This window comes from Cynocephalus volans, chromosome X (genome assembly GCF_027409185.1).
Source record: "Cynocephalus volans isolate mCynVol1 chromosome X, mCynVol1.pri, whole genome shotgun sequence".
Classification (NCBI taxonomy): Eukaryota; Metazoa; Chordata; class Mammalia; order Dermoptera; family Cynocephalidae; genus Cynocephalus; species Cynocephalus volans.
In genome coordinates, this window is record NC_084478.1 from 92,297,719 (window position 1) to 92,309,974 (window position 12,256).

Sequence of the window (12,256 nt, forward strand, 5' to 3'; positions counted from 1 at the left end):
TCTCAGTTATTTACCTTAGTGAGAGTGCTTTAGAGTAGCTCAGTGCAGTGGAGAAAGAATTGAATGCAGAAGCTGAAGAGGTGTTATTCTCCATTAGGTATTTTAAAAAACCATAAAAACTTAGGATATACTCTGAATTCCAGCATTATTTCAGGTCAAGACCTTGAAAATCAGAACAGAAACTACTTTGTCCTTTAATATGTTTTTGATATGTTCCATTCTGATGATGGAACATTAGAACATTAGAATGGAACATTAAAATGGGAAACATATAGTAATCATCAAGTGATATGCTGAAATCAAAAAATATAAACGTCTTTAAGCTTGAAAACATTTTAATATATAACTGAGCGTAATTAAGGGAGACAGCTAGCTGGTGTAGTGGAAATATCAGGAGGTGATTTCTAAACTCAGGACATTCATTAACTAGCTGTGCTAACTTGGACAAGTTTATTTGAGCTATTAGAGCCTTGGTTTCTTTATTTGTATAACAGAGAAATAATATACAATGCATATTGTCTTTATTTGTACAATATGAAATTTGTACAATGTAATGCTTTTTCTATTTACTTTTTGGAGTTCTAGTGAGTAAATAATTATATGAAAGAATTTTTTTTTAATTTTATTTTGTCGATATACATTGTGGTTGATTATTGTTGCCCCTCACCAAAACCTCCCTCCCTCCTCCCTCTCCTCCCTCCCCCCCAACCATGTCCTTATATGAAAGAATTTTGAAAAATAAAAAACACCATCTATTAATATGAGACATCATTTTTACTGTATTGGTTATATATGTGACAAGTTATTAACTTGTACTTTTTCACTATTTATGTAATAGCATTGAGAGAGATGTAAAGAATGGATAAAATATAATCTTCACCCTCATCAAGGTTATAATCAGGTAGAGGATAAAAACTGATTACAAGTAAGATTTAAGTAGAGTACCATAAGAGTTATAAGGAGTTTATACTATGGGAGTTTTGAGGGCTGAGAGATAACTTCAACTTGGGATAATCAGAGATTTGATCACCAGGTTACACTTGAGGGAAGTCTTTAAAAATTGGTATAATTTCAGCATGTTCAGATTGGTGAGGGTGGGAGATACGGACATTTCAGGTGTGGGTGCAACATGAGTGAAAGACATAGCTGTGGAAAATTAGGGGCTATATTTAGAGAACAATGGTTTATATTTGGGCTGAAAACATAGGACACTAGAAGGGGAGTTCTGGGAAATAAGGTCCGTAGGAGCCAGATTACGGAGGTCCTTGAAAGTCAGACTAAGAAGTTGAGAGACTCCGGGTGTCATTGAAGGTTTTTTGGGCAGAGGAGTGATATGAGGTGCTTGTAGCGAATTTAAGCAACTTTTCTAGAAAACATATTCTTAGGTATAATTAGATTTGTCAGCAATTTAAAATAATTTTATGCAGGAAGCTGTGCATTCAAGCTGAGGTCTATGTTAGAAGAGAAATGGGTGAATACTACGCTTGAGATAAAAATCTTTCCTTGGACAGTTCTACATGTGTTTTGGTGTGTGGATGATTACTGAACAGTGTTATGAAGTTGTTATGAGGGAATCTCTAGGCATATACATGATATGCTAAACCACTTAAGGGTAACTGAGTAAGATTCAATAAACAAAAGCACTTCACCAAGACCGAATTTCAGCAGCATGGATGTTGGAGGGAGTATCTCTATAAGCACATGAATTAGCAGCTTCAAGATAATTTGATTAAACGAAGTATCACAACAAGATTCCAAGGAAATGATGTGATGACAGATCAGAGTAGCTACCCCTCTAACAACATTTGCCTAATAAGTAATGATAAATAATAGTCCACAGGGAAAAAAAAGTATAATCCAAATACTAACAAGTAAAATTCAGATGCTTAATGGGGTCCAAGAACTAGAATAGAAAACTAATGCACTTATTAAATAGCTTCCTTATGTTTATGTGTTGTTCACATTTTTTAAAAAGGCAATTTGTGTCTTACTTTCCATTTTCAGTTCAAAGAGAGGGCATAGAGTGAAACCCACAAACCATCTCAGTTAAGTTGTGTATTTTTGTTAAAGCCACTGCTGGTAGCCATCATAAGGCATTTTTGGAAGCCATAATCGCAGAAAGAGAGGGGAGAGAGGGTGAGAGAGAGGGAAAAAAAAAACCTACATATAGTTTCCAGTTCCATTCTATTTTCCAAAACATTTATTTTGATTTGTCTTTGAATTTTGATTTAAAGAAAAAAATCTCAACCCTCAAGATGTGTATAGTTCATGGTAGTGAGAAAGAAGGACCACAGAAGTATTACACTCAGTATTATATGTACCTGCGTCGTCTTATAGGGAATGGAATAAACAAAGGCAGGGGTGGGGAGGGAGGCAAAATGCTCAGTTTATTCAAGAAACAGAGAGCAGTACAGTATGTCTGGAACACAAGATGGGAGGAGGTGGGTAGTGGGAGACAGACTATAAATTAGGATGGGTCCTAAAAGGGCCCTTCAATATCATCAAAGTGAGAATTTTGAACCTAACTTTGGAATCTGATTATCAACATTTTTTAAAAGTTTCAATTACAAATCAAATGCCATTTTATTGTTGAGATCATAAATTTCATAATAAGGTACAAACAGATTTTATTTCTTCATACTATTTCCATCAAAGTCTCCCAATGCTTTTCTGATTCTTTAAACAGCTAAAAAGTAATCAACTCATTTACCCGGTGCTGGAGCATTGGATATTTTGATATAAAACAATCAATAAAATTTATGAGAAAAATATAAAAAAAAGAATTCTGAAGAACAAAAACTATATACCTCCTTGGTAAACAACATAATATTTTAAAAGCATTGAAATGTTTATTTACATTATCTATTTATGTCCCAGTTCACGTCCAGAAAAATTTTATCTGGTTCATAATGGAAGCACATACAAGAAAATGGTCGTGAAATACAGTAATAAATCAGATATCAGAGACTGTAATGTAAATAAGAGTTAAATGTGTAGACCAGGAATATACACCATAGCATAATGATTACAAGCATAGACCTGGAACTAGACTGCTCTATTTAAAATCCCAGTTCTACAATATACTAGCTGAATGAACTTGGGTAAATCACCTAACATCTCTGTGCCTTGGTTACCTCATTTGTAAAAATGGGAACTATATTGAGCTTTTACTTACTATAAAGTTCAAAATTAATTCAGTAGGTTAAGGGGAGTAAGAGGCAGTTCCAGCGAGGCTATGAAACCCAGATCATGTGCCCAAAAGAAAGAAAGATGCATTTTTACTGGGGAGGGAGTGGTATTTTCATCTTTTCCCCCTTTTTAACCTTGCTCTTTCAAAAAGTGGACTTCTGGGAAAAATTATATAGATAAAACAATAGACGTATGCATGCATACATAAATCCTTCAATTCAGCTCTTCTCTTAAAGGTTTATGAATTCAATTCTCCTTCTACTGAAATAGTCACTCTAAACTTACACTTTGAGAGGCTGTGGCTTCATTTTTTGTTTCATTCCTATGTGCCCATTACACATTGATCACACATTTGTACCACTACAAATTTCACTTAATGTAATGATCTTAGGAGTATCACTATATCAAAATAATGAGCAGTTTGAACGTGTAGAGCTGCAGTGTCCAGTAGAACTCTCTGCAATACTGGAGGTGTTCTATATCTGTGCTGTCCAATACAGTAGCCACTAGCCACATGTGGCTGTTGAGCACTTAAAACGAGGCTAGTTTGGCTCAGGAACTGAATATTTAATTTTAGTTGATTTTAATTAATTTAAACATAAATGTAAATAGCCACATGTGGCTTGTGACTACCGCATTGGAAGTGCATCTCTAGAGGAAACATCAGGTAAGAAGCAGACTGCAAGCAAGCTTTAATGCTTGATGTCACTTTACATTTAAAAAAGGAAAAAGAAAACCAACAACAAATTAAAAACTTCATCTCAAATATTGAGGTTCAAGTTCAAAGACTCTAAGAGCATGAGAACTTTCAAATTATTCTTTCTAAAGGATATTTATGCCAGTAAACATTATAAATACATTTGTGCAGCTCCAGTCTTTTGATCATATACCACACATTTTAGAAAATTACTTTAATGCTTTTCCTCATTAGTTTTTCTTAGCTAGTAGAGCCTTAATATGCCTTTCAAGCATATGTATTTACCCAACTTTTCCAGTGTCAAAGGAACTCTTATTTTATAGTCTGTTCATTTAGTTTATTATCTTGTCTGTGCAGCAATGGGCTTTTGTTGGCTGTATTTTTAGAAATCAATAATACAAATAAAGGAAAGAAAATTATTGAGTGTTAACTCCATGTTAGACATTATGATGGATACCGTCACATGGCATTTCATTTAATACTCACCACCATCCTGAAGGAAGGTATTATTATCCTTGCTTTACAATTGAGGAAACTGAGGTCCTAAGAGGTCAACTGATTAATTCACATTAATACAGTATTTAGCACTTACTATGTGCCAGATACCATGTTATATATTTTCCATCATGTATTATCATATTTGACTCTAACAACAATCCTATGAGTTAGGTGTTATTATTGTGCCATTTTACAGATAAGGCAACTAAGGCATATAGCTAGCAAGTCCCTTTACCAGAAATTAAACCCAAGAAGTTTAAAGCATGCAGAAAAATGAGACTAGACTCCCTATCTCTCACCATGTACAAAAATCAATGCAAAATGGATTAAAGGCCTAAATGTAAAACCCAAAACTATGAAACTACTAGAAGAAAACATAGGGGAAATGCTTCATGATATTGAGCTGGGCAAGGATTTTTAAAATAAGACCTCAAAATTATAGTCAACAAAAGCAAAAATAGACAAATGGGATTACATCACACTAAAAAGCTTCTCCAGAACAAGGGAAACAATTAACAGAGTGAAGAGACAACGTACAGAATGGGAGAAAATATTTGCAAACTATGCACCTGACATGTGGTTAATATCCAGAATATATAAGGAACTAAAGCTACTCGACAGCTAACAACAAATCACCTGATTAAAAATGGGCAAAGGAGCTGAACAGGCATTTCTCAAAAGAAGACATACAAATAGCCAACAGGTATATGAAAAAATGCTCAATATCACTAATCATCAGGGAAATACAAATCAAAACCACATTGAGATACCACCTCACTCCAGTTAGAATGACTGTTATAAAAACGATTTAAAAAAGAAAAAAGTGTTGGCAAGGATGTGGAGAAGAGGGAACACTTACACACTTTTGGGGGTTGTAAACTAGTACACCTATTATGGAAAATAGTATGGAAGTTCCTCAAAAAATTAAAAATAAAACTACCATATGATCCAGCAATCCCACTACTGGGTATATATACAAAGGAAATGAAATCAGTATGTTGAAGAGATATCTCCACTCCCACATTTATCACAGCACTATTCACAATAGCCAAGATATGTAAACAGCCTACATGTCCAACAATGGATAAGTGGATAAAGAAAATGTGGTATATATACACAATGGAATACTAGTCAGCCATAAAAAAGGAACAAAGTCCTGTCAATTCCAACAGCATGAATGAACCTGGAGAACATCATGTTAAGTCAAACACAGAAAAATAAATACCACATGATCTCACTCATATATAGAATCTTATATACACACACACACACATATACACACACACATATATACATATAATAGAAGCAGAGATTACCAGATACTGGGGAGAGGGTAGGGGGAAGGATAGGGTGAGGACAGGTTTGTCAACAGGCACAAAATTACAATTTTGTGACTATGGTTAACAGCAAAGTTTTGTATAGTACAGAATAGCTGGAAGAGAGGCTTTTGAATATTCTCACCATAAAGAAATGATAAATACATAAGGTCATGAATATACTAACTACCCTGATTTGATCATTGTACAACATATATATATTATATATATATACACACATACTGAAACATCAAATTGTACTCCACACATATGTATAATTACAATGTGTCCATTTTTTAAAAACTGTAAATTTTAAAAAATTTAAAACTTAAAAAATTAAAAAGAAAATATTGAAGCCTATATTCTTAGTTAGGCACTACAACTAGACTGCTTCATCGTCCTGTTGTGCCAAATTCCACCTCATCGTTGCACATCTATTACTTGCAGCTTTCCCTGAGACGTTCCACATAGACCTGGACATTTTCTCCATACAATGTTCTCTGTGACTGCTCTTTAGACTCTGCAAAATCTGAAACTCTTCAGTCAGTACTTCTTGGCTTTCGTTTTCCTGTTGATAGCTGTAGTCAAAGAGCTCAAGACCTTAGTGTATAAATAAAGGACAGACTGATGGGAATAAGAACTAGTAACAGAGAACATTACATACACGGTGCAGGACTTTGTTTTCTAAATATTTGTAAGTTTATTGAAATGAACATGGAACTCTTTCATATTGTCTAATTTGGATTTTAAAACTTTACTTACAGACTATATAATATGTTCCAGGAAGGTAAATCGTGAGAGCTTTGTGAATGTTCCATCAGTTCCAATGACTATAAGAATCACTGATAGTAGTAATAGTGAATTAGGAGCAGTATAGGCTCAACAGTTTCCAAAGAGGCAATATCTTTAAAATCCACCTGACATTTATGCTGACAGAATTTGCAGAGGCAAACTGCCATAAATTCCCTGAATAGTGTGAGAGATGCTTTTGTTATAATCTTACAAAGCCAGTAACATGGTTAAACACTTGCCTTAGGTTATTGTTAAGATGTTATTCTGAACTTTATATAAGAAACATGTTACATGTAAATTATAATTATCTCTCTTTAGATTAAACAAATGCTTCCTTCATTTAGGATAAAATATGTGATTCCGTTGTCATGTATAGAAAGCAACAGAATGTACTAACAATAGAACTAACTACTTCCCCTCCTTCCTTCTCCCCAACCCAAATCCCTCATTTAAGAGTCTCATTCCTGGGTTCTTTCTCTTCTTTTACTGAACGAAACTAGGAGACTGAGAGGAAATATTTAGTCCCTTTGGAGTGCATGCTTTTTGTCTTTAAAAACTATAAGTATATATGAGTATGCTCCACTGGAAGTCAAAAAAAGGACCTCTATTGGGATAGTTCCTGGCGTGAAGAAAAAGTTGGCTCAAATATATTTGTTTACAAAAGTTTTAACTTTTAAGTGGGGTTTAAGAGCATGGCACATCTACCAGTTGTTACCATGAATCGTCAAGAAAAGAAATTTGAACCAAGATAGTTGAAGGAAAAGTTCCCCTCCCTTTCCCTTGCTGTTCCCTCTTCCCCCCAACCTTGCCACACGCACACACACACAGTGACAGTTTGTGAGCGCCACTGACTGAAAACGGCAATTTATCAGACCTCCCTTAAACAAGAGACAATTGCCATGGGCACTTTCACCCACCGATGAGTTGCACCTGCAATCTCTCTGGCCTCATTTAACTGTAAGCACAAAAGGGATGACCACAGCTGAAAACTCATTCCCTTTATTTTATGACCTCATTCTTTTTTCAGGCAACCTACTTCCCTGAACAATCATTCACTTTAGTAGCCACGCCCTTGAACAACAATTTATCAAAGCAACACACCCCTCCCCACAGAACAGGAAAATTTTCTGATAGTGTATAGAAATCCTGGCACAGTAGGGGAGCCATCCACCATCTTTGCAACTGAATAAAAAAGAAAAAATATATATAAACAAAGGTAAACCCCAGCTGAATAATTATTGAGAACAGAGGCAATTAATTAATCCATATTTTCCCCTAGGCTGCTCTCTAGTTAGATTTGGTTTCAAGTTTCAAATTCTAAAGAATACATACATTAATAATATATACATTAAAAAGTCCCTTCTTGCACCAAAACAAGTTTTATTCAACTAAATATTGATGGCCACAACACAAAATAATCTTTTAAAAAGAAATATAGATAGACATATGGGACACCTACAGACTAATCCTTGTATGTCTGTCCTCAAAGTGGACTCTCCCTGTATAAGTGAATGGTATTTATCTAGAAAATCACAGTGCTTCCTACAAAACAGACACTTAATGAACATGTATTCAATGAATTACTGGTATTAAAAAATATTTTATTTTGATCCATTTCTCTCTCACACAACAGAGCTCCTCTGTACACATGGAAGGTATTTTGAACTTCATGAAAATCTAAATTAGTGGAAAGGGAAAACATAAGTCCAGTGAGTAATTCAAATCAATGCTGTTCATGAAAAGCTGTATTTCATCTTTAGTTAATTATGGTAGGTTAATATTTAAGGATTTTTAAAGGTTGAACTGTAAGATTTTTTGTTTTGTTTTAAGTAGCTTCTAGAACTCTATTCATTTACTGTATTTACGAGACCACATTCAGTTCTAAAATGCATCTGAAACCTTGGTTACACCTGTGCTTGATTATACCTGTTCATATGGGTAAACCCAGTAATTTAAATTCTACCATTAACTTAGACAATTTCACCAGCAACCGGTTTCTACATTTAATTTTTTCTGAGAAACACCCTATCAAGCAGACAAAAGAATAACTGAGAAAACCATAAAGTATATCTGATCAATTAACAAAAGAAACATCGAAACATCGTGACAAGAAACAAAGAAACATCGTGTATCCGGAGAAATTTAAAATATGTTTATACCTATAAACACAATTTTAATGCCCAAGAAGACAATAGGGGAAAAACATGAAACGCCAGAAATAGAAAATACTAAAGTGCTGCAAAAAGCATTTGGTTAAATCTAAAATGTCTCCTATATGAGCTAAAATTAAAATTCAGGAAGAAAAGCAGGGTGGCATCAATTTTGGTTTCTCAAAAGGAGCATATTTTACTACTGGCAATATTTGTTTTAAAATCTCATGAGTTCTCTGAATGTCCTCCAAATACCAAAATGCTAGAAATGAGGTAAAAGTTTAATTCATGATGACCAATAATCGATTGTAATACTCATTTTCATAGCTGTCACAGTCACAAACTCTGGCATCAGAATAAGTGCTACATACCAACTCATCTGAAACATAGCAGATTAAGGACAGACTTCATTAAAGCATAAAATGAATAAAAGGTTTGGAGTAATATGTACTGTTTGCCTGTGCTTGGCATGATACATAATAAAGCTGCCCTCACAATTTACCCGTTTCATCAGCATGAAGACAATTTTAGAGCAAATCCAGTTACTACTTCACACAATGCCATCCCACCAATAAATGAGGAGAAAGGAAATAAAATAGAAAAGTTTCCCAGTTACATTATTCTCTGTGACAGCTATCTAAAAGCTGTCTTGCCATATTCTGATTTGTGAATGCTCTTTGATATCCAACTAAGTTTGAAATTTTATAGCCAAATTTTCTCTCTTCTTGTTTCACTAAGAGAATAAGGTGTTTTTTTTATCTTTACCACATTGCTTGAATCTCACCCCCCTCACCCACACCCAGACCTTACTTTTCTTTCTTTTCAATCATAAATAACTTCACACTTCACAATGCTCCCCATTCCAATCTCTTATCCCAGTTTCTGGGGCCACACTTTCAGTCCATACGGTTCATTATAAACTCCTCTTTGGGGAACTGTGTTTCAGAATGGAAACAGTCTCCTCAGGATCACTTTGGCAGATATCAGATAGAAGAAGGAAAGTTTTTTTTATAAAGCTCAAGCAGCTTGGTTCTGGGATTATTAAAAGGGAAAGTGGAACCAAGGAGCAAACAATAAAGCATGATCCTAAAAATTGTTCTCTAGTCAATATTTATAATTTGCCAAATTTCAGCTTTTATATGTGTATCTATTTACCTTTTTTTTCTAGTGAGTTGGCAAGAAAAGAGGCTAAATATGTTTAAATAACTATGAGAAATAGGATGACTTTAGTATTCCTATGATAATAGTAATTGTTGTTTTCAACCATCTCATTATTGTCTGGGCTCCTGTCTAACAAAAGTGACACCCACTTTGTTGTGCTACTATTGAACATGTCCTAATATTGAACATTAGCATGTACACTTGCATTATTATTATCACTTATACAAACTAGGATTTTTGACCTTTTTTAATTTTCTTCCCTTTGACCTCAATACAGGTAGAGTTTTTCTCAACCAAGGAATAACTGACAGTAAATCCTAGATTTCTTTTCATATTTTTCCCTGAAATTAAGCTAAGAGTGAAATAAGAGTAAAACTGTAGCATCTGGAGTTTCAGGGTTATCTATATTTTTGAAAAAAAATTTTTAAGATAATTTTATTATGCACTTTAAAAATGTCACTTCATATGTTACTTAAATTTGTAGTTTTTGGAGAGATAATCCATATTGTTACCAATTTGGTGTAATAATGCAACATAGGATAATATCCCAATGGTTGCTTTTTGAGACCTTCGCAGTATAAATTATTCGAAAACATAATTTCAGGTTGGTCAAAAGTTTCCAGAAAACTAAAAGACATGCACATTTAATGTAAAGAGAGTCAGAGAATGAAAATAGACATAAACCTGCTCATTTTATGTCTTGCAATGTTACTTTTCATTTATTGGCAAGATTATTAGCACAGGTACTGTTACAAAAAAAAAAAAAAGAAAACAAATTTATTTCATTTTAAAGGGTATCTTAGAGTTCCATCTTTTGTAGGTTTCATGTGCTTACATCTTGCCTTCCTCATATATCCATTCTTTCAGTACTCCTTCCACTAAAACTCCATAAATTATTCACCTAGGTTGTACAAGGATCAATGTGTCCTTTTCAGAAGATGAAACACATATGACAATTCAAACAGACATTTGCACCTGTCATTTATCCTGGAGCAGCATACTATTTGCTGGACACAAGGAATTGCTCGTCACTCCATACATACCTTTGTCCCTGCACCACCATATTTGATACAAAAAACCTGTTTGCTTCTGATACAAAGTCAATCAGTGGGAACCTTCTAAAAAACTACTGCATTTGAGTTGAGGATTGCTTTACTGTAGGTGCAAAAGGATATCTCGGACCAGATCTTCCAAACAAATCCAACAGAAAATGTGCCCTCCTATGTTCTGGTTAGATTATGAAAATCATTGGTACTGGCAAACAAACAACCACAGGCACTGGGAAATGAAAGAATAGCGAAGAGATGAAATTTGGATGACTGTCCAATGCAAATACAACTGCGGTCCACCAAGAGATAACCTGTAGAATAGAGGCAAAGAAGCAGAAAGGAAGAAGAGAAATGAGGTTCAAGATTTCCCCTTTCTGCTAGCCCAGCATAGCTGTCTTTGCGATACCTGTGAGTGGTCACTCCAAACCAAATTTTGGCAGGAGGAGGTGGTTTTGAGAGGGGAGAGCACTTCCTGGGAGCTGATGGGGTCCAAGGCCTGCACCACTTTGTTCATGGGCCCACTGTAGGTTCTCACTCGCTCATAAACTACATTTTTTTCTGGAGGCTGCCGGGCTTGGCTTGACTGATGGTAGCAGCGGTGATGCTGGGGCTGGCACTGCAGCACCTCTAGGGGTTGCTGGGTCCCACAGCTGCTGCTGCTGGTCTCACTCCAATAGCTTGAGCTCATCGTCTTCTCCGTGGTCAACAAGTGACTCCCCAGATGCTCTCCTTAAGGAAAAAACAGAGAAAGACAATGAAAGAAAGGTCAGGCAGGCAGGCACATGTGTAGGCGACATTTATCAACCACCTCTACCCACAGTGGTGCCAGGGAAAGATGAGTTACCTGAGCAGCAGCAGGAGCAGGTCTGGCAGCTTCAGAAGAGGGAGCAAAGTATTTGAACTCAAATGGAAATTGGAGCCACCCTGTGAGATTGCTCCAGGAAATGGTACTGACACACCCTTGAGGGGCGGATTCACCAGGCAGGTTTCCGTGCCAGGAGAGGCCCTGCCTTGCCACGAAGATAGCTAAAAGGCTGCCCAGTAGGTAAAGGATTCTGGAAAGAGCAGAAAGGCAGAATTTCAGGACTGAAGCCAGAGCTTCCTAACCCATGGGCTTGGAAATTCCACGCCAAAACTTGCTAGAGAAAAAAAGTCGCAAACATCACATGAAAGTGGTTTGCCCATGGTTCTTAAGCTTAGCAAAAGTAGTTACGAGCATAAGTAATATCATTCTAGAATCTCAGAAGAAAATAAGGGCTATTAGCCTAGGGGCACACTAATTTTCATGGACAAATTAGCATTCTTTGCAAAACCTAGCTGATAATTACAGCTAAGGGAGATTGCTATGGGGTCTTCTTCTAACAACTCTCTCTAATTTATGGACCTGTTTATCTTGCTCCAGGA

The 12,256-nt window shown here is 35.6% G+C and overlaps 1 protein-coding gene across 2 annotated transcripts in view; it reads right to left on the bottom strand.

Moving 5' to 3' along the window:
* Nucleotides 1-11,577, bottom strand: part of POF1B (POF1B actin binding protein) — a 69,121-nt gene extending 57,544 nt beyond the window's left edge. For both annotated transcript variants that reach the window (XM_063084027.1, XM_063084026.1), the window contains exon 1: nt 11,259-11,577. In XM_063084027.1, the coding sequence (XP_062940097.1) occupies nt 11,259-11,540 (282 nt within the window). In that variant the 5' untranslated portion in view covers nt 11,541-11,577. The remainder of the gene's footprint in view (nt 1-11,258) is intronic.
* Between the last annotated feature and the right edge of the window lie 679 nt (nt 11,578-12,256).